Genomic DNA, 20881 nt, shown 5'->3' with positions numbered 1-20881 from the left:
CTCAGTTCACACCAGCTACATACACATGCAGGTCTCTAGGACAGCATGGATGCTGCCTTCACTGCTGGAGCCCAGGCAGGGAGGAAGCAATGCAGACATACCCACACAGCCCAGCTTCCCACCATTTCTCTCCCCAGGTTGTTTCCTACTAATATTAACCAGGCCAGGTGCCTCCTCCTAACTCCAGGTTTTCTCAAGTGAGCCCTGAGCAAAAGCCCCTCTTGTAAGGCCCAATGACTCCCCCTTCTGCTTTATTCTGCCAGCCCTTGCAGAGAGGTGCACATCCTACAGAGTGGTTTCCTGTATAGCTATGGGGGGAAGGGCTCCAGGTATGGGACAAACAGGTAAGGCTTCCCAGAGAGACCATGGTTTCTGACCTTTATGGACAAGCCCCAATACCTGCCTTGTCCAGTCATCCAGAAGCCCTTGGTGGTGGTGGTGGTGGTGGTGGTGGGGTTGGTCACATTTGTCACTTTCTTGTCCTAGTACCTTGCTGTGCACAGGAGTTAGCCTGACAGACTCACAGTCTTCAGCAAATCCCCTGGTCTCCCTCACTGATGCCCACAGTAACCATGTGCTCTCCCTGGGCCACAAAGCTCCTCTATAGATCCACAAAAGGGCGGCACTCTGTCACCAAGATAAAATATAGCTCCAAGAGGTCAGACATGCATTCTACCTCCAGGATAGTCCAGAGGCCATCAGGGCCCACACTAGATGGGTTTCTGGGCAGAGGCCCTTCCTGAAGCTCTCTGTCTGAGGTACGGCTGCACAGAAACCCAGATTTGAGTCCAGTAGGCTGAGGGGCAAGGGTTGCAGGTTCATTCTTGGCCTGGCAGTGGGGAGCAGAAGCTGGCTCTGAGGCATGGGCTGTTTACCGGGGGCAGGTCGGGAGAGGGAGGGGGCAGGATCCAGTCTTGTGCCCTGGAGACTTTGACAGGCTGGAGGAAGCCAGGCTTTACCTCAAAGCTGCTCTTGATGACCACTCACCACCCTTCCCACCCTGTCCTATCTCCTCCTCTCTCTCACACATGCCCACCCTGTCCTATCTCCTCCTCTCTCTCACACATGCAGGCTGGTGGAGGATTCCAATCAGACAGTCTGGGAAGGAATATGGCTCAGCTCCTCCAGGCCGCGGCCCAGCAGGGGAGAGGGGGTGTTCAGAGTGCCCACGTTCCAGGGATGCAGGCAGGGCTCTACCCGTAGTAGCGGCACGCTGGCCGAGACCACTAACCTGGATAAAGCAACGGCAGATGACACGTGCACAGGAACCCACTCATCTCCCCATTTTTCAACCCACACAGAAACGCATGTCCAGTTCTGCGCACACGGCAGTCACACGTACACTTTCCAGACAACCACAGACAGCCGTGTCCACAGCTGCATCCGCATCCTCAGTTACACGTAGAGACGCGCCATTTTAGGTACACGCACACGCGCACGGCACAAAGGACAGGCAGAAGAACCCCGTGGCACAAGGGTCACCAGGCCCCAGAGTCACCTGCAGGGCCGCACCACCCGGGGGACGCACGCACACACCGGGCCGTGGCACATGGAGCTGGCAGAGGAGGGGGGCACCAGGGCCAGGCGGGGTCAGCCGGCGCACCTCCGGCCACTGCGGGCACTGAGGAGGACACGGCTGAAAAGGAAGATGCTCCGCGGCGCGGCGCCACTCACCCCTGCGCGATCCCCCGCGGCGCCCTGCCCGGGCGGTCAGCGGAAGGCCAGCAGGAATATCAGCACGACGTTGATGAGGACCAGGAGCGCCAGCACGGCGAAGACCACCACGCGCTGGGCGCCGGGGGGAAGGTTGCAGCGCAGCAAGGCGCGCAGGGCGCTGCCGGGCGCCGCGGGGCGTCGCCGGGACTGCGGGGCTCTGGCCATGGCCCCGGCCTGCCAGCCCCTTGCGGACGGGAGATCCCGCCGCGATAGGGCGGGAGCAGGGCGGCCCGGAGCGCCCGGAGGGGGGCGGAGCGCTGCGGTCGCCGGGCCCGGGGCTTCTCCAGCTCAGCTCGCGACGTGCGCGCCGCGTCTCCAGGCCCCGCAGCCCTAGCAACCGAGCCGGCCGCAAGGGCGGGGGAGCTGGGGTGGGAGGGGTGAGGAGGCTCGGGCGTGCGAGGCGGCCTGCCAGGGGCGCCTCCTGACGAGGCGGGTGGGGTTCCTAGGGGGACCTAGACGCGCTCCCGGCGATCCGGGACCCCGCACTGACCGGGCGCGGAGAGCCACGCTGCGCTCGGGGCAGGGCGTGGGAGGAGGTGCGTGGGGGGTGCCTCAAGGCTTCACAGTATTGGGGCACCGGGCCATGGGGATAGGCCAGGGGCTCTGATCCCTAATACCAAGAGCTGTCGTGGCCCCCACTTCAGGAGTCAATGCATCTCGCAAAGGTCAGGTAATTTGCTCACTCATAAAAGCGCCTAGGAATACAGGGATGGTGGAGTCAGGACAGACCGAGGCATCACCCACATGGAGGTGCTCCAGGAAGGTCCTGACTCAGGACTTCTCCTTACTGACCCATCCCAGCAGCATTTTGTTCCTTTCGGAAAGCAGCTGGCTTCTTCAGTGGCTACTCCCCTTCTCGCCCCCCCCCCGCCACCGTTTTATTGAGGTATAACTGACAAAAATTGTATATATTTAAGAGATATAATTTGATGTTTTGAAATAGGTATTCATTGTGAAATAATCACCACAGTCAGGCTAATTACCCTATCACCTCTCGTGTGTGTGTGTGTGTGTGTGTGTGTGGTGACAACACTAAGATCTAACCACTTCACACACTTCAAGTATACAACACAGTACTCCTTAACTATGGTCACCATGCTGCACATTAGATCTCCAGAACTTAGTCATCTGGCACAAGAGAAACTTTGTATACTTTGGCTGACATGTCCCCATTTTTCCCTCCCTCAACTCCAGGAAATCCCCTATCTTCTGCTTCTATGAGTTTGTTTGACTTTTAGATTACACATATAATAAGATGACACACTTTTCATCTTTCTGTGTCTGGCTTATTTCACTTAGCATAATGTCCTCCAAGTTCATCCGTGATGTCACAAATGGTGGGCTTTCCCTTTTAAAGGCTGAATAATATTCCATGGCATATAAACCACATTTTGCTTGTCCAATCATCACGCAATGAATGCTTAGGTTGTTTCCATGTCTTTGCTACTGAATAATGCTGCAGAGAAGACGGGAGTGCAGATATCTCTTCGAGATCCTGATCCCATTTTCTTGGAACACACACAAATATGATTGCTGATCACATAATAATTCTATTTTAAATTTTTTGAGGAGCTTCCATACTGGCTGTACCAATCTACATTCCCACCAATAGTTTATAAGGGTTTCCTTTTCTCCACACTGTCACCAACACTTATCCTTTGTCTTTTTAATAATAGCCACTCTAAGAGATGTGAGGTGATATCCCATTGTGATTTTGGTTTGCATGTCTCTGATGATTAGCAATGGTGAACATCTGTCCATATACCTGTTAGCCATTTTGTATATCTTCTTTTGAGAAATGTCTATTCAGGTCCTCTGTCCATTTTAAAAATGGATTATTTGGGTTTTTTGCTACTGGGTTGTATGAATTACTTATATATTTTGGATATTAATCCTTTATCAGATATATGGTTTGCAAATACATTCTCCCATTCCACAGATTGCCTTTTCACTCTGTTGATAGTTTCCTTTAATGTACAGAAGCTTTTAGGCCTGGTGTAATCCCACGTATCTATTTTTGCTTTTGTTACATGTGCTTTTGGCATCATATCCAAAATAACATTGCCCAGACCAACGTCGAGAAGCTTTTCCCTATTTTCTTCTAGTACTTTTGTGGTTTCAGGTTTTTGGTTTAAGTCTTTAATCCATTTTGAGTTGATTTTTGTGTATGGTGTGAGTTAAGGGCCCAATTTCATTCTTCTGCATGTGGTTCAGCAGCTTTTTAAAAAAATCCTGTGTCAGCTATGCAGGAGTATCCTATGTCAACTCCTATTATGCTCCCTCCTGGGGAATTTGCACTGCCTCCCTGACAGAGGCTGTACACTTAGCAGGTGTCTATCATTCCATCCACAAAGATGTGCTCTGTCACAGTCACCATGCCCCTCTGATGGATCAGAAGGATGCAGCCAAGCTGGCCAAGGAGACTTAAAAGCAGATCAGAAAGACCTGCTCAGAGATTTCCAGGCTCCATGCTCAACACTACGGCCTCCTGGGTCAGAAGGAGTCATGGAATTTGTGCAGAGGCAGGTGTTCACACATGAGTGACTTTGTTTCCTGTATATTGAGGTTTCTGTGTGTTAGGTACTACATGCATGTGAGTGAGTACAGATGAGTCACCTGTGGACACCACCATCCTGCTGAACACCCCAAGCAGGTGCCAGGATATATGTGCGCATGTGGGTACCTGTGTGTGTGCCAGGGGAGGGCTAGGATTACATCTAGAGAGGCTGGCTGCCCTCCTCAGATCTGAAGGTTCTGTTCCCATCTGTCTGGTTGTGAGGGGAAAGTCATTTTTCTGTTTCTCTTCAGTTCAGAAAACTAGGCTCAATATTTGCTCCCTCAATTTCTCAGGAGGATAGTGGGGTTAACAGAAGGCATCAAAGGCTCCCAGCCACCCCAAATCCCAGGGCTCCTCTGTAAGACTGTGTGACATGCCCTCTTGGTAGGGTGTGGCTCAGAAGTCCTGACTTTAGGCCAGATGTTTCATTGTTCCCCTGTGGTTCCAGAGCCACTGGACAGCAAGGAAGAAAGGCACAGAGGACAGTTCTGGGAATCCACTGGTCAGCACAGTGCTGAGGGCTGTGGGTCTATAGCACTCTACCTGACGCTGTACTGGCCCCAGAGGCCTGTTTTAGGGCTTCAGCCATGGCCCATTTCTTGAACAAGACCTCTGTCTCCCCTGTAGCTGACCACCTTGGGGCAGAAGAACCTCTGAACCTGGGCTGGGACCAAGACCTAAGAGGTGGCCACTGCCTTGCCGGGCAGCACCCAGACTTTTGATCCTGGTGAACTGGGGTGATAGCAGGGAACACAATGGCAAAGTCCTTTTTGTGTATGTTTCATGACCAAAAAAGCAAAGCCAGAAAAGCTTGAAAGCAAAGGCCTTGGCCCTTGAGGGGTTCAAACTGGATGGTTCCAAGCCAGGGAGAGGAGGGTAAGTGGAGGAGGTAGCAGGGAGTTGCAGGGAGGCACTGCCAGTGGCAGGACTGGCAGGGAGATGGACAGGTGACATAGGTGTTTGGACAGATGAGGGATAAGCCCCCAGCACTGTGGCTTGGGGATGGATGAGGAAAACTGCTCTGGGTGTGCTGGCCACCAGACAACTTACAGTCCTGGCCCAGGGTCTCCTGCTACCCCATCTCATGGAGAGTTAAGTGAGGTTGTTGTCCAACAACAAGGCATGAAAAGGTATCTGGGGCACTGACCAGTATCAGGCTCTTCCCTTGGGCTGGTGCCACAAGGGGTACCAGAGCCAGGTAGGCCTTGGGATGGATCTCCAGGCTCACAGACACTGGGGAAGACAGAAACACCTGGAGAGAAGGTCAGACTATCTCCATGGAGGGGGAGGTCATAAGCTGGCCTGGTGTCCTGAGTGTCCTCTTAGTGTTCCACAAAGAGTTTCTGGGAGCTTGAGGATGGCAAGACTGTCTTCTATCCTCAGGTTACCCTATGGCCTGTGGGCCAGGACAGTCCTGCTTCCCACCCGCTGGCCTAATTATTGGTAGAGCTCCTATTATGCTCTAAGCCCCAGGTTAGAGGACAAGATTTATGTCTGACTGCCCTCTAGTTCACACTTATCTCTTCTCAGCAGGAGGATCCAGGAACTGTCCTTGGCACGCCCCCTCCATGCCCTCCTAGAGCAGGGACATCAGGTGCTTGGAGCAAACCTGGATACAATAAGACCCTCAGAGCCAGAGTCAGGTAGTGGGCAGAACTAGGGAAGACTGGCTCCACACATGCGCCCTTTGTTAATGCAGCCATGACCTGGCCCCCAGGGGAGATGCTGCCACCCACAGCACAACGGAGGGGGCATCAGAAGACCCCAGGCCAGGAGCCATGCCCTCCCCTCCTCTGGTCCCATCTCACAACTGGGCAGGGGGTGGGGGCGGTGTAGGACTGGTGGAAATGAAAAGAAGACACCTCTTCCTTTCAGCCCTCAACCCCAGAAAAAAATCCTTGGGCTAATGATACCCTCATGCCTGACTCCAGCCCAGCAAAGTATGCTCAGAGCCTCGTGAGGCAGGGAAAGGCTGGGAAAGGCCGGGAAGAGGGTGAGGAATTGGCCAAACAGACATAGGCCTCAGTCATGGGCATCTGGACAAGGTACCAGACCGCATGACGCTCAAAAAAAAAAAAAAAAAAGGAACTAGGCACTGCAGTTAACTCATGTTGCAGAGTCTGGACTATCACGAGGTGCAAGGCACAAGTGAGATGCAGAGAATACAGAATGAATATGATATTGTGTCCCTTTTCAGTTTTGTCAGCGCACAGACATGCACTGCCTGTCCCCACTCTCAACATTCCTATATATTCTGTATCCCAGGGCCTGGGACATTACTTGACAGTAATTACATGCTCAGTAAATATGTCACATGCATTCAACACACACATATACACATCACACTCATAAACCTGCATGTGCATGTGTTTGTGAGCACATGCACTCATTTCTTCTGTACCCAGAATACAAAAATGCTTCACTATTCTCCCCTATGTCTACTGCGCTTTGGACTGGATGGTTTGAACTCCCTTCTGTTTAGGAAACTGAGATGTGGTGTCTTCTTCTGAGGTCAATACAAACGAGAAAGTGTCACAATTTAGAACATGATATGTGTGTCTAAAAAATATAAGTGAATATGTGATTTTAGAGCAAGATAAATATTCTTTAGTATGGATTTTTCTCTGACATCTGTTGCTGCTATAATCTCTAAGTATGAAACTCATGTTGACCCTAGCAAATCAGCTTGCCACACATGTGTACCAGCAGTGAGTGCTGGTGTGTTCAGGGCATTCATGGTGGGGCTTCACTGCTCTTGGAAGGCCAAGTGAAGTAGCCTTATTGCAGAATCACCTTTTATATCTCTTCAGTTTCTGATAAAGTGGGTCTATTCAATGCTGCTGACAAATGGGTGCTGCCTTTCCTAAGTCCCCTATACACCTGGGGACAGTGACCCTCCTGTAGCTGCCAGTGCAGCTCAAGTGACACACCCATCCCACCAGAGGAAACTGAGGCCCTGAGGATTGGATGACTGGCCACATGTCCTCCACTGTCCAGTGGCAGGGTGGGGGTGGGGGGGCAGATGCAGTGCTGCCAGCCTCCAAACCCAGGCCCTGCCCTTCATGCTATGTTGCCCTGAAAAGGGATCTAGAAGTGCTGGTGGGTCTCATGAAGGAGAGCAGCCTGGTGGACACTGACACCTGCATTCGCTGCTGCATCACTGGAGAGGGGCTCCCCAGTCTGACTGGCTGCCCTCCTGCATGATGTGACATGTCCTTCCCCACAGGGGCATGTCCAGGAAAGACAAGTACCCTGAAGCACCAAGCACTTTAAACATAAGATACAACATCACCCCCCGTCTACTCAGATACCAAGAAAGACCTTTGAACCAAACAAGAAACAAAGTCTCTAAGCAGCTAAAATAGGTGCTATCCAATTCATGATCTAAATTACCTTTATTTCCTTCATAAAGGTGCCCTCTGCCAGCAGCTATTGGTTCTCTTAGAGCACTCCTGGCTCTTGGCTTTCCTTATCCAAAACCTTTTAGAATGAATAACTTGTCAAGGGCCCCAGAAGGCACTTCCTTACCAGCAGCAAGATATGAAAGACCAGAATTTCACCCTCAAGTAGGAGATACACAACAATGAAAAGCAGACACAAGACCTCTAACAATGCAGCACTGATGGCTAATCAAATATCCCCACAACTGTTCAGAGTCTCTAAAAGCTTTATGTTAGCATTCCTTCCTCACTATCATCCTCATTGCTGGATAACCCACCATATGCCAGGTTATCTATGTTATTTCAGTTAGTCCTTATGTAAGCTCATGGCTATCCTTGTTTACAGTTAAGTAAACCAGAATTCAGAGGGTTAGCTGCTCAGAGCTTTACGCCAGGCAGGGTACTGGGCAGGGAGGAACTCCCATCCAGGAGTGGGAGGCCCCAAAGTCCGGATTCTCCCCTCTTACACCATGCTGCTCTCCACCAGGGCTGGGGCCCAAGACTGAGGAGGGCAGCCTGAGACTTCAAGAAAAACCATTATCTGTGAATTCTGCTTAAGAAGACATATTTTAGGACATCTTCCATTCAAAATAACCTATGAGAAGCACTTAAAGAAAGGCTTTATGTATTGGAAAAATCAACTTATTTAACTTATTTGAATATGTATTCTTTAACAAATGGATCTTGAATAAAGCATTATTCAATGACTGTTTTAAATCATTTATTCAGAGCTGGGCCTGGGGAAAGAGTTCATCCACCATCAACAGTTTGTAACCATCTGTCCAGTAAGTAGGTAATAAGGACAGGACACTCCTTGAGGGTTTCTGAGAAGCCCACCAGCCCACTCATTCACTCAAACTGTAAATTGATCCCTTCCGAGGTGTAAGATCCTGGGTGGTCAGATTCTGGTTTTGATGAAGCATTAATAGATAGTAGCTCATGACTAGGAAGAGAACATGGTGTTGTTATGGATGTGGGTTATGGACCACATTATGTTTAATGCCCCCCACCCCCGAATTAAAAGCGAAGAAGGGGAGAAAATAGGAGTATAAGTGATAAAAAGAGAGGAGTCAAGGTCTCAAAATTTCTCTGTCCTTGGACAATGCAGAAGGAGTCCTCGGTATGGGAACCAGTTTTGCCTAGAGGAAGTTTGTCACTAATTTCTTCTGCGTAGGTAGGAACAGAAAGAGAAAAAAAAAGAGTAACTTGCACACAGTTGTCATAGCAACCATAATAAGTTTTGAGCTCTAGGAGTCAACAGGAAGGAAATCAATTTTCACTTGCCTCACTCCCCCCAATCCTGTCCTGAAAACTTCTTGGAGGGAGGGGGCTAAGCCCTGGCCTTCCTCCCACCAAGCAGAGTTCCTGCATCCAGGAATTGGGTAGGATAGACCAGTACACTTTGATTGTAGGTCCTGAGTCATGCCTGCCATTCTGGGTTCCCTGTAGGTCCATAAGGGCAGAGGGGTGGGCCCTGTATTTGGGTTAGCTCTGCTAGCAGATACCACATCCTAAACGGAGAACCACAGGCTCAAATGGTGTTGTATGCATGCTGGTGCCACTGCCATCTGCTTGGAACACAGAGCCTGTGGACATCTAGGTCTGTGTGAGCATGCTGGACTCATCCTGACAGCCAAGCCATCTGTCTCAGTCCCTTCCCTTCACCCATGCAGCCCTGGCCCTACCTCATTGATGGCCAGCTGCTCACCACCCCCTCCAGGGTGGCTGTAGTGGTGGCTGGAGCTGTGCAGGTCCTCATACAGGTCCTCCTCACTCCCTGCCTCGTCAGCACGGATGGCCGGGTCCAGAACTCCATCAGGGATAGCTGGAAGGAGAGACACCAGCTGGCAAAGAGGAGCTGAGGAAGAGGGACAGGCAGAGAAGGAGATGACCTTTTTCAGGATAAATGCTCCTTCGAGAGGAGGGAGAAGACCTGGGAACTAGTTTCTCACACCATTTTTGCTGCAAAATCGTTGTCTAGTTGAAAGAGGGCACTGGTTGACTTTCACCCCATCATTGTAATCACCATTCAATTCCCACCAACTCCATAAACAAGGAAACTCATATGTCTGCCAGAGCATGGCACTCAAGAGCCCCTCCATCTGAACCAACATGCCAAGTCTGATAGAAGGCCCTTAAGAATAATGCTAACAATTTATTATGAAATATATATATATGAATATATGTATTTGGATATATATATGTATATATATATATATCTCCAAAGAAATATATAGTATATACATTTAAATATAGGTAGAAAATTAATAAAATGAACTCCCATAGTACTTACTCTGTTTAAGAAAAACACCAGAGTCTTAGAATTCAACTGCCTGTATGCCCTACTCCAATTGCATTCCCCTCTCTTCTCTCTTTCCTTTAGGGCTATCCAATATTTCAAAGTTCTATAAATCATACCCATGCTGTATTTAGCATTTATTTATGTCAAGTTTTGCATGGTTTGACCTTACATAAATGGGACCATCCAGTAGCTTCTCTTTGACTGAATGACCTTTCTTCTTTCTTTCTTTCTTTCTTTCCTTTCTTTCTTTAATTCAACTTTTTTTTTTTTTTTACTCAACAGCTTTTTTTGGGGTTATGCAGCTGTGACTGATTCAGTCTCACTGCTGCACAATCTTGCATTTTATGAATACGTCACATTTTACATACCCATTGCACTGCTGGAGACATTGGGTGCTTTTCTGTGTTGTTGCCAGTGTGAACGATGGCATTGCAAACATACCTACAAACCTCCTGGGCACATGGCTCAGAGTTTCACCTTGGACGGTGTTTCTCAACTCTTTCTCATTATTAACCCCTAAAGAGCCTTTTATACATGGTTTTCCTAATCATCTCAATGAAAATTTAATACTACAAATATACCATATGTTTGTTTTATGTTCTGTGGCTCTTTGGAAAGCCACAAACTATCATAATACCTAAGGTTTTTCCCCCCTTTGGCAAAGTTATTACCCCTGGTGTGAATTCATGCTCTAGGGGGCGTATGCCCAGGTTTGGCATTCCTGGGTTGTAGGTATGCCAAACTGTTTCCCAAAGCTATTCTACCACTTAAGACCTCCAACAGTGTGTATGAATGTTCCCACCACTCTGAGGACTGGCATTGTCAGAAATTGTTGACAGGCCGATGGGTATGGAACCATATCTTACTGTGGTTTGAATTCACCCGTCTCTGATCACTAATGAGGTGAACACACCTTACCTATACTTATGAGTCAATAGTATCTCCTTTCATATGAAATATCTATGTCAACTGAGCTTGTTGGTCTTTAATGTAATCATTAATGTAAAAAAAATTTATTTCTATGTATATATATATATGTACATACACTGCTCTCATTCTCCATACTAAATCTTTGTCACCCACATGTATCAAAAATATGGTCTCCCACTTTGTGGCTTGTCCTGTCTCCTTAAATTGCTTTTGATGAACAGAAGTTCTTAATTTTCATATAGACAAATTTATCAATCTTGTCCTATATGGTTTTGTGTTTAGGAAACTCTTCCCTACCTCAAAGTTACAATATTTTCCTATGTTATTCTTCAATGTTTTATAGTGTTTTTGTTTTGTTTTGTTTTAAGTAGGGCTCATGCCCGGCATGGAGCCCAACGTGGGGCTTGAACTCATGGTCCTGAGATCAAAACCTGAGCTGAGATCAAGAGTCAGACACTTAACTGACTGGGCCCCCCAGGTACCCCCTATAGTTTTTCTTTTGACATCAAGTTTTTATGCAACTGGGAATATATTTGTGTATTGTATATCGTGTATTGTGTGGGTTGGAATCTGTGGTACTGTGATTTATAATAAGAAATATATATTTGGTCTTCCACCCGGTCCAGGCAAAGACCTCCTAAAACCCTTGGGAATATCCAGTGATAAGAGAGATAAAGGTTTTTTGTTACATTAATCTGACTTCTAGAAAGCCCCTAGGTAACCTAGGGATGGGGATGGTTGCCAGGGGAAACAACCCTGAGATTAGAGGTTTAGAACTTTTAGTCCCATCCCCCAACCTACTTCTGGGGCAGGGAGAGGGGTTGGAGGTTGAGGTAATAGCCAATGGCCAATGATTTAGTCAATCATGCCTACATAATGAAGCCTCGATAAAAACCCAAAGGACAGTGTTTGGAGAGCTTTCTGGTTGGTGAACACACGGAGACTGGGAGAGTGGCATACCTGGAGAGGGCATGGCAGCTCTGTGACCCTTCCCGCATTACTTGCCTGTACATGTCTTCCATCTCATTGTTCCTGAGTTATATCCTTTTATAATAAATCAGTAATCAGTCAGTAAAATGTTTCTCTGAGTACTGTGAGCTGCTCTAGCAAATTACTTGAACACAAGGTGGGAGTCAGCTGGAACCTCCAATCGACAGCCTGTTGGTCAGAAGCACCTGGAGTTTGTGACTAGTGTCCAAAGTGGGAGAAGAAGGGTAGTTGTACAGGACTGAGCCCTGTTAATCTGTGGGATCTGATGCTATCTCCAGGTAGAGAGTGTGAGAATTGAGTTAATCGTAGGACACCTCGCTGGTGTCTGAGAATTGCTTGGTGGTGGGAGCACACATGATAATGGGGTCCAGAACCTTTAGAATCCAATTTCATTTTTTCTGTAAAGATAAGCGATTGTTTTAGCACTATTTGTGGAATAGATGGTCCTTTCCTATGGATCCATAATGTTTGCTCTGTCCTTAAATCAAGTTGTTCACTCTATTCTTGTGGGAGGCAGAGTAATGGACCCCCAAAAATGTCAAAATCCTAATCCCTGGAGTCCATGAATATGTTATTTTACATGACAAAGAGGAATTAAGGTTGCAGATGGAATTAAGTCTGCAAACCAGCTGACCTCAAAATAGGGAGATTATCCCGGATTACCCGGGTGAGCCAAACATAGGTGAAAATATTAACTTTCAAGACTCACCTCAAGCATTACCTCCTCTGTGCAAGTCTTATTAGACATCATCACTCCAAGGACTGACATCGGCTTCTATTTCACTCCCGAGGTGCTTTGTACAGACAATGGTTATGGCATTTATCATACGTCCCCTATATATTGCATTGTCTGACTGTCTCTCCCAAAGGCAGTAACCATGCCTTATTCATTGATGTAGACTTCTGTAAGTGTTAAAGAAATGAATGAGTAGACAGATGGGTGGAAGAATGGTGTACAGAGGAATGATAGAACAGATGAATAAAAAAGTGGAGAGATGAATAAATGAACGCAGAGAGGCCTAGAAGAGAAATAGTTGAAGGCAGAGCCTATGAGGCCTGGCAGAGCCAATACCAGGAATACAGTTAAAGTTGCATGCACGTGGCTGAATATGGAAACAGAAGCATGTGACTTGAGAGCAGCATCCTGTCCCTGGAACTGACCTGAGAAAGCCCTCTGCTCTAGCCTGGCAGCAATGGTCTGAGCCCAGCTTAGGGGCAGGAGCTAATAGTTCTGCCACTGACCCACGCAATCAAGAGTCCCAAGGAACCCTCATCATTTTTATTTCATTTATGTTTTTAAATTGTTTTATAATGGAAAGTTTGAAATATGTACAAATGAAGAGATGACAGTGTAAATGAATCTTGTACACCCATCATCCAGCTTCAACAATTCTCAACATGAGGGCAATCTTGCTTCATCTTTATCCCCTCTCCACAGATCCAGGATATGACATAATTCCATCTGTAAATACTGTAGTATATATTTATAAGAGATGAGGACTCTGTCTTTATAAAAAATGTAGCTGCAATACACATCTAAAACAAACTATAATCCATCAAAGGTTCTCTGAGTGGCATACCTTCTCCTCTAGAGCATTAAAAAAACTTTTTATTTTGAAATAACCATAGAGTGTAGGGAATTTGTAACAGTAGTGAAGAGGTCTTGTGTACCCTTCACATAGTGATTACAGCTTATGGAATTCTAATATAATATCACAGCCAGGAAAATTACCTTGGTACAATGTGTGTATATGGTTCTAAGTCATTTTATCACCTGTGTAGATTTGTGTAACCACCACAGCAACCAGTATGTAAGCTTTAGAGGTTGACTTTTTTCACTCAGCCAAAGGCCCTTGAGATCTGTCTGAGTTGTTTGTATTTAAACCTCATTCCTTTTTATCGCTTACTAGTATTCCATGCAATGGGTTTACAGGTTTGTTTAATCATTCAGCCCACTGACGGACATCCAAGTGATTTCCAATTTTACACTGTTACAAATAAAGGTACTAAGAATAAGTTTTCATTTCTCTGGGATGAATGTAATTGCTCAGGAGTGTAATTGCCAGGTCATATGGCAGAGCTCAAGGAAGGGCCTGACCTCACGAACTGTGAGATCATGACCTGAGCTGAAATCCAGAGTCGGACATTCATCCGACTGAGCCACCCAGGTGCCCCAAGTGTTTAGTTTTTTAAGAAACTGCAGAACAGTTTTCCAGAGTAGGGGTACCATTTTACATACTCACCAGTAATGTATGTTTCTTAAGAATCCTTACCTGAATCTCGTATTGTCACAATTTTATATTTTAGACATTCTGATAGGTGTACAGTGATATTGCATCGTGGTCTTATTTTGCATTTCCCAAAGGGCAGGTGCTGTTGAACATTTTTTGATGTGATTATTTGTCACCCATATATTTTTAATGGTGCAGTATTCCTTCAGGTCTTTTTTTTTTTGCCTCTTTCCTAATTAGATTGTTTATTGCTTTAATGTGGAGATTTGAAAATTCTTAAAAAACACTTTTTTTATCAAGTAAACTCTTCCCTCACCATGGGGCTTCAAATCATGATCCCAAAATCAAGAGTCATGTGCTCTCCCAACTGAACCAGTCAGGTACCCCTGAAAATTCTTTTTTCTTTTTTTTAATTTAAAATATTAAATTATATATTTTTTAAATATTTTATTTTTAAAGTTTATTTATTTATTTATTTATTGATCTGTGAGAAAGTTATTTATTTATTTATAATATGAAATTTATTGTCAAGTTGGTTTCCATACAATACCCAGTGCTCATCCCAAAAGGTGCCCTCCTCAATACCCATCACTCCTCCCTCCCTCCCTCCCACCCCCCATCAACCCTCAGTTTGTTCTCAGTTTTAAGAGTCTCTTATGGTTTGGCTCCCTCCCTCTCTAACTTTTTTCCATACAACACCCAGTGCTCATCCCAAAAGGTGCCCTCTTCAATACCCATCACTCCTCCCTCCCTCCCTCCCACCCCCCATCAACCCTCAGTTTGTTCTCAGTTTTTAAGAGTCTCTTATGGTTTGGCTCCCTCCCTCTCTAACTTTTTTTTTCCTCTCCTTCCCCTCCCCCATGGTCTTCTGTTAAGTTTCTCAGGATCCACATAAGAGTGAAAACATATGGTATCTGTCTTTCTCTGTGTGTGGCTTATTTCACTTAGCATAACACTCTCCAGTTCCATCCATGTTGCTACAAAGGGCCATATTTCATTCTTTCTCATTGCCATGTAGTATTCCATTGTGTATATAAACCACAATTTCTTCATCCACTCATCAGTTGATGGACATTTAGGCTCTTTCCATAATTTGGCTATTGTTGAAAGTGCTGCTATAAACATTGGGGTACAAGTGCCCCTATGCATTAGCACACCTGTATCCCTTGGGTAAGTTCCTAGCAGTGCTCTTGCTGGGTCATAGGGTAGATCTATTTTTAATTTTTTGAGGAACCTCCACACTGTTTTCCAGAGTGGCTGCACCAGTTTGCATTCCCACCAACAGTGCAAGAGGGTTCCCGTTTCTCCACATCCTCTCCAGCATCTATAGTCTTCCGATTTGTTCATTTTAGCCATTCTGACTGGCGTGAGGTGGTATCTGAGTGTGGTTTTGATTTGTATTTCCCTGATGAGAAGCGACGTATTTATTTATTTTGACACAGGGAGAGAGAGGGAGTGCAAGTGGGGGAGGCTCTGCACTATCAGTGTGGGGCCTGATGCAGGGCTCAAACTCTTAAACTGTAAGATCATGACCTGAGCCAAAGTTGGATGCTTAACCAACTGAGCCACCTGGGCACTCCTAAAGATTTTATTTAACTAATCTCCACACACAACATGGGACTTGAACTTACAACCCTAAGATCAAGAGTCTCATGCTCTACTGACTGAACCAGCTGAAACCCTGAACCCCTGAAAACTCTTTATATTTTCTAGATGTGAGTCCTTTGTCAGATATGTGATTTGCAAATATTTTCTCTTAGCAGCTTATTTTTTCATCCTCTTAATAAAGGTTTTCATGGGGTGCCTGGGTGGCTCAGTCGGTTGAGCGAATGACTTCAGCTCAGGTCACGATCTCGTGGTCCGTGAGTTCAAGCCCCGCGTCGGGCTCTGTGCTGACAGCTCAGAGCCTGGAGCTTGTTTCAGAATCTGTGTCTCCCTCTCTCTGACCCTCCCCCGTTCATGCTCTGTCTCTCTCTGTCTCAAAAATAAATAAACGTTAAAAAAAAAAAAAAAAACACAAAGGTTTTCATGAAGAAAAATTTTAAATTTTGATAAAGTTCAATTCATTGATTTTCCCTTTTATGGATCATGCTTTTGGAATCATGTCCTAAGAACTCATCACAAACCCTAGTTCTAAAATATTTTCACTTATGTTGTCTTCTAAAAGTCTTTTACCTTTTACATGTAAATCTATGATCCATTTTGAGTTGGGTTTTGTTTTGTTTTGTTTTGTTTTGTTTTGTCAACTGTTGTATACCTACATAAACTAGATGATATGGACAAATTCTTAGGAACACACACTTACCAAAACCGACTAAAGAAGAATCAGAAAATCTGAATATACCTAAAATTAGTAGGGAGATTGAAGCAGTAATCAAAAGCTACCCAAAAGAGAGAAGCCTAAGAGTAGATGGCTTCACTTGTGAATTCTACCAAACACATGAATAAAAATTAGCACCAGGGACGGCTGGGTGGCTCAGCTGGTTAAACGTCCGACTTCAGCTCAGGTCATGATCTCATGAACCGTGGGATTGAGCCTTGCATCTGGCTTTGCACTGATAGCTCAGAGCCTAGAGCCCGCTTAGGATTCTCTCTCTTTCTCTGCCCCTCCTCTGCTCATGTGTGCATGTTCTCTCTGTCTCTCTATCTCTCTCTCTCAAAATAAATAAACATTAAAAAAGGAAATAATAAAAACACTTAGGAATAAGTTTAACCAAGAAGGCAAAAGATGTGTACACTGAAAATTACAAAACACTGCTGAAAGATATTACAAAAAATCTAATAAATGGAAAGACATTCTGTATTCATGAAATGGTAAAGTTAATATTATTAAGATGACATTACTATGCAAAGCAATCTACAGATTTCAATGTAACCTCCATCAAAATCCCAATGGCATTTTTACAGAAATAGAAAAACTCCTCCTAAAATTTATATGGAATCTAAAGGGACCCTGAATAGCCAAAATTATCTAAAAAACAAAACAAAACAAAACCAAAAACAAAACCTTTAAAATTAAGTTAGAGGACTCACATTTCCTGATTTCAAAACTTACTAGAAAGCCACAGTAATCAAACAGTGAGCTCTGTCCTAAGGATAGACATATGGGCCAAAAGAATAAAATAGAGATCCCAGAAATAAACCCTCATTCATACATATAGTCATTTGATTTTTGGCCAAGATGCCAAGACAGTCAGTGAGGGGAAAAGATAGTCTTTTCAACAAATAGTGTTGGGAAACTGAAATTCTGCATTCAAAAGAATGAAGTTCAATCCTTACCTTATACCATACACAAAAATTAATTCAAAATGAATCAAAGACCTAAATATAAGAACAAAAACTGTAAGACTCTTAGAAGAAAACAGAGGAAAGTCTTTAAGACTTGGATGGGAAAATGGTTTCTTGCATATGACTAAAAGTATGGGTAACAAAAGAAAAAATAGATAAACTGGACTACATCAAAATTTGAAAGGATTGTGTACCAAAGGATAGTCTTGAGAGTGAAAAGGAAGCCCACAGAATGGGAGAAAATAATTGCAAATCACATACCTAATTAGAGATTAATAGGCAGAATATATAAAGAACTCCTATAATTCAAGAACAAGAACAACAACAAACTGAATAAAAAATGGGCAAAAGTCTTGAGTAGATATTTCTTCAAAGAAGATACACAAGGGGCGCCTGGGTGGCGCAGTCGGTTAAGCGTCCGACTTCAGCCAGGTCACGATCTCGCGGTCCGTGAGTTCGAGCCCCGCGTCGGGCTCTGGGCTGATGGCTCAGAGCCTGGAGCCTGCTTCCGATTCTGTGTCTCCCTCTCTCTCTGCCCCTCCCCCATTCATGCTCTGTCTCTCTCTGTCTCAAAAATAAATAAAAAAAAAACGTTAAAAAAATTAAAAAAAAAAAAAAAAAGAAGATACACAAATGGCTAATAAAGACATAAAAGAATGTCCAACATCAGTAATGATTAGGGAAATGCTAATCAAAACCACAGTGATAACCACTTCACACCCTTTAGGATAACTATGATTAAAAAAAACAAAAAAACAAAAAATGGAAATAACCAGCACTGAAGAAGACTGAATGAACTAGGACCCTTAGGCACTGCTGACAGGAAAATTAACAGTGCAACTTCTGTGGAAAACAGTTTGGCAGGTCCTCAAAAACCAAAACATAGACTTACCATATGACTTAGTAACTCCACTTCTAGGTATAGACCCAATAGGATTGAAATCAGACTCAAACAGATACTTATGCACCGATATCCAGAGCAGCATTATTTACAATAGCCCAAAGTGGAAAACAACCCAAATGTCCATCAACAGATGAATGGATAAACAAAATGCAGTGTATACATACAACAGAATATTATTCAGCCATAAAGAGGAATGGGGTTCTGATACATGCTACAACATGGATGAACCTTGAAAACACTATGCTAAGTGAAATAAGCCAGACATAAAAGGACACATATTGTATGATTCCATTTATATAAGGTACCTAGAATAGGCAAATTCTTAGTGACAGAAAGTAGATTAGAGGTTACAAGGGGCTATAGGGATAAATTACTGTGTAATACTTAAAAGAGTTTCCAATTGGGGTGATGAAAAACTTGGTGATATATAGTGGTGACGGTTGTACACATAAAAATAATTAATGCCACTGAATTATACAATTAAAGTGGCAAATTTTATAATATATATTTACCACAATTTAAAAAATTACTAATATATACCACAAACCACTGAATTTTATACTTTAAGTGGGTGAGTTGTATGGTATGTGGCTTATATCTCAACAAAGCTGTTTAAAACATTGGTTGGCTATATTTGTTTGGCACTATTTCTGAATACTCTGCTCTGTTCCAATGATCTATTTGTTTATTCCTCCAATACCACACAGCCTGTACCATACAGTAGTCTGTAGCTGTATAATAATTTTTGAAATTTGGTAGAGTGATTCCTCCTACTTTATCCCCTTTTTCAGAATTGTTTTAGCTATTCTCATTTCTTTCCCTTTTATATAAATTTTAGAATAATCTTGTCTATAGTTAAAAAAATACTATAGTTGCTGAGATTTGATAGAAATTGCATTAAAACTGTGGATCAATTTGGAGATAACTGACATCTTTACTCTGTTGAGTCCTCTAATCTGTGAACATAAAATATCTCTCCATAATTTAGATCTTTGATTTCTTTCACACTGCATTATTTTAAAGCAAATCTCACACATCGTATAATTCAATCTGTAAATACTATAGAATATGTCTTAAAAGATACAGACTCTATGTCTCTGTCTCTGTCTCTGTCTCTCTCTGCCACACCTTCTTCTCTAGGGAATTTAAAAATCAGTGGTCTTGAGGGAAATAAAACTCATTGTAAGAGTCCCTACTTTCCTTGCCTTTTTTCTTAGCCAGTCCCAGCTGGAGTCTCAGCAGCTCACAGGAGGATTGCTCACCTAGCAAACTTGCAGCTCAGGAGAAAAGAAAAGTGTTTCAACATGAGTGTCCCAATATTTTTATTTATTGTCTAATATCCAGCTTCCATCACCCAGGTCTAGGGTGGAGGTAGTGTTTGCATTAAAAGGAAAGAGGGGGAAATTTCTGGGAGTGAGTGGAGGCCATAGTGGGAGAATGACCCCAGGACTAAGTTAGGAAACCCAGGCCCTGGCTGGTCTGTACAAATGGGCAGGGACAGAGTTGTCACCTTCTCTCTGAGAGGTAGCCCAAACCCCTTTCTTACAAAGCAAGGCCAAGTGGAAGATTCACATGTAGTTGGCTTAAATGAAAGTGCTAAAGGGGGGAAGCAAGTGTACCACAAGCATCTTTGGGTAAATAAATACACGACCACAACATGGCCTGGTCAACATGAGTCAGTCGTGACCTAAATTTTTAATTTGTATATAGGAAGACAAGTCAGCTGTCTGATCCACTCTAAGAATCTAACAATTTAGAACACTGAAACAGCAAAAGAACCAAGAAATCTGGATTCTAGATAAAGGCCAGCAAGGCCCTTGTACCTCTGATAAACAGCACCCAAACCATTCCTTGTCTCCACTTATAAGGAAAGGCCACGGTTTTGCCAACAAGTGGAGACAGTCCCAGGGGAATCTTTTCGGTGCTGCTCTAGACCTCTGGAAATTACAGTTTTCAAAGTGTGGTCCCCAGACATTAGCATCACTTGGGAACTTGTTACAGATGCGGTTTCTGGGGTTCCCAGGACCTCTGGGGTGGAACCCAGCAGGCAGAGCTGAAAGTCTGAGATTGCTGCTCTCAGTCAAGAGTCCTTAACAAAGTGACTTAACTAACTGCCAGGAAATTTCCGCTCCAGCAGATCGATCAGGAAATACATTCTTTAGGGGGTGGCCTCAGGGCACTTTTAGAAACCTGAAAAGAGACTGGCACATAGTTGCAGAGTAAAAACAGGAACTCGAGAATGTCGGAGCATCTGGAGTGGTGAAGGGAGCCTCAGCTGTTCCCCGGGCACCAACTGACCAGCGGGTCCACTTACTATGCATTTGCTTCTTTCTTTCTGAATTCACTCAGAAGTACTCAGTGCTCATTGTGTGTGTACCATTAGATACACACTGGGTTCTGAGGATGTGGTGTGAAGAAGACAGACACACTCCTTGCTCTTGTGGGGATCAGTGTCTGAAGGGAGACAGGAATGGAACCATTGACAAGCGGCAGAGCTGTGGAAGAGCAAGCCCAGGAGACATT

The 20881-nt window shown here is 44.6% G+C and overlaps 1 protein-coding gene across 6 annotated transcripts in view; it reads right to left on the bottom strand.

Annotated features, from left to right (window-relative positions):
- ARHGEF4 (Rho guanine nucleotide exchange factor 4) overlaps window positions 1-20881 on the bottom strand; it is a 296513-nt gene that overhangs the window by 12085 nt on the left and 263547 nt on the right. For 4 of the 6 annotated variants that reach the window (XM_043576411.1, XM_043576412.1, XM_043576413.1 and 1 more), the window contains one exon: window positions 9399-9538. In XM_043576411.1, coding sequence (XP_043432346.1) covers window positions 9399-9538 — 140 coding nt within the window. Of the gene's footprint in view, window positions 1-1231; window positions 1402-1674; window positions 1927-9398; window positions 9539-20881 lie in introns of those variants that run through there. The other 2 variants (XM_043576416.1, XM_043576417.1) reach the window with 2 other exon arrangements.

Source organism: Prionailurus bengalensis, chromosome C1 (genome assembly GCF_016509475.1).
Source record: "Prionailurus bengalensis isolate Pbe53 chromosome C1, Fcat_Pben_1.1_paternal_pri, whole genome shotgun sequence".
NCBI classification, from domain to species: Eukaryota; Metazoa; Chordata; class Mammalia; order Carnivora; family Felidae; genus Prionailurus; species Prionailurus bengalensis.
This window is presented reverse-complemented; position numbering and strand designations above follow the sequence as displayed.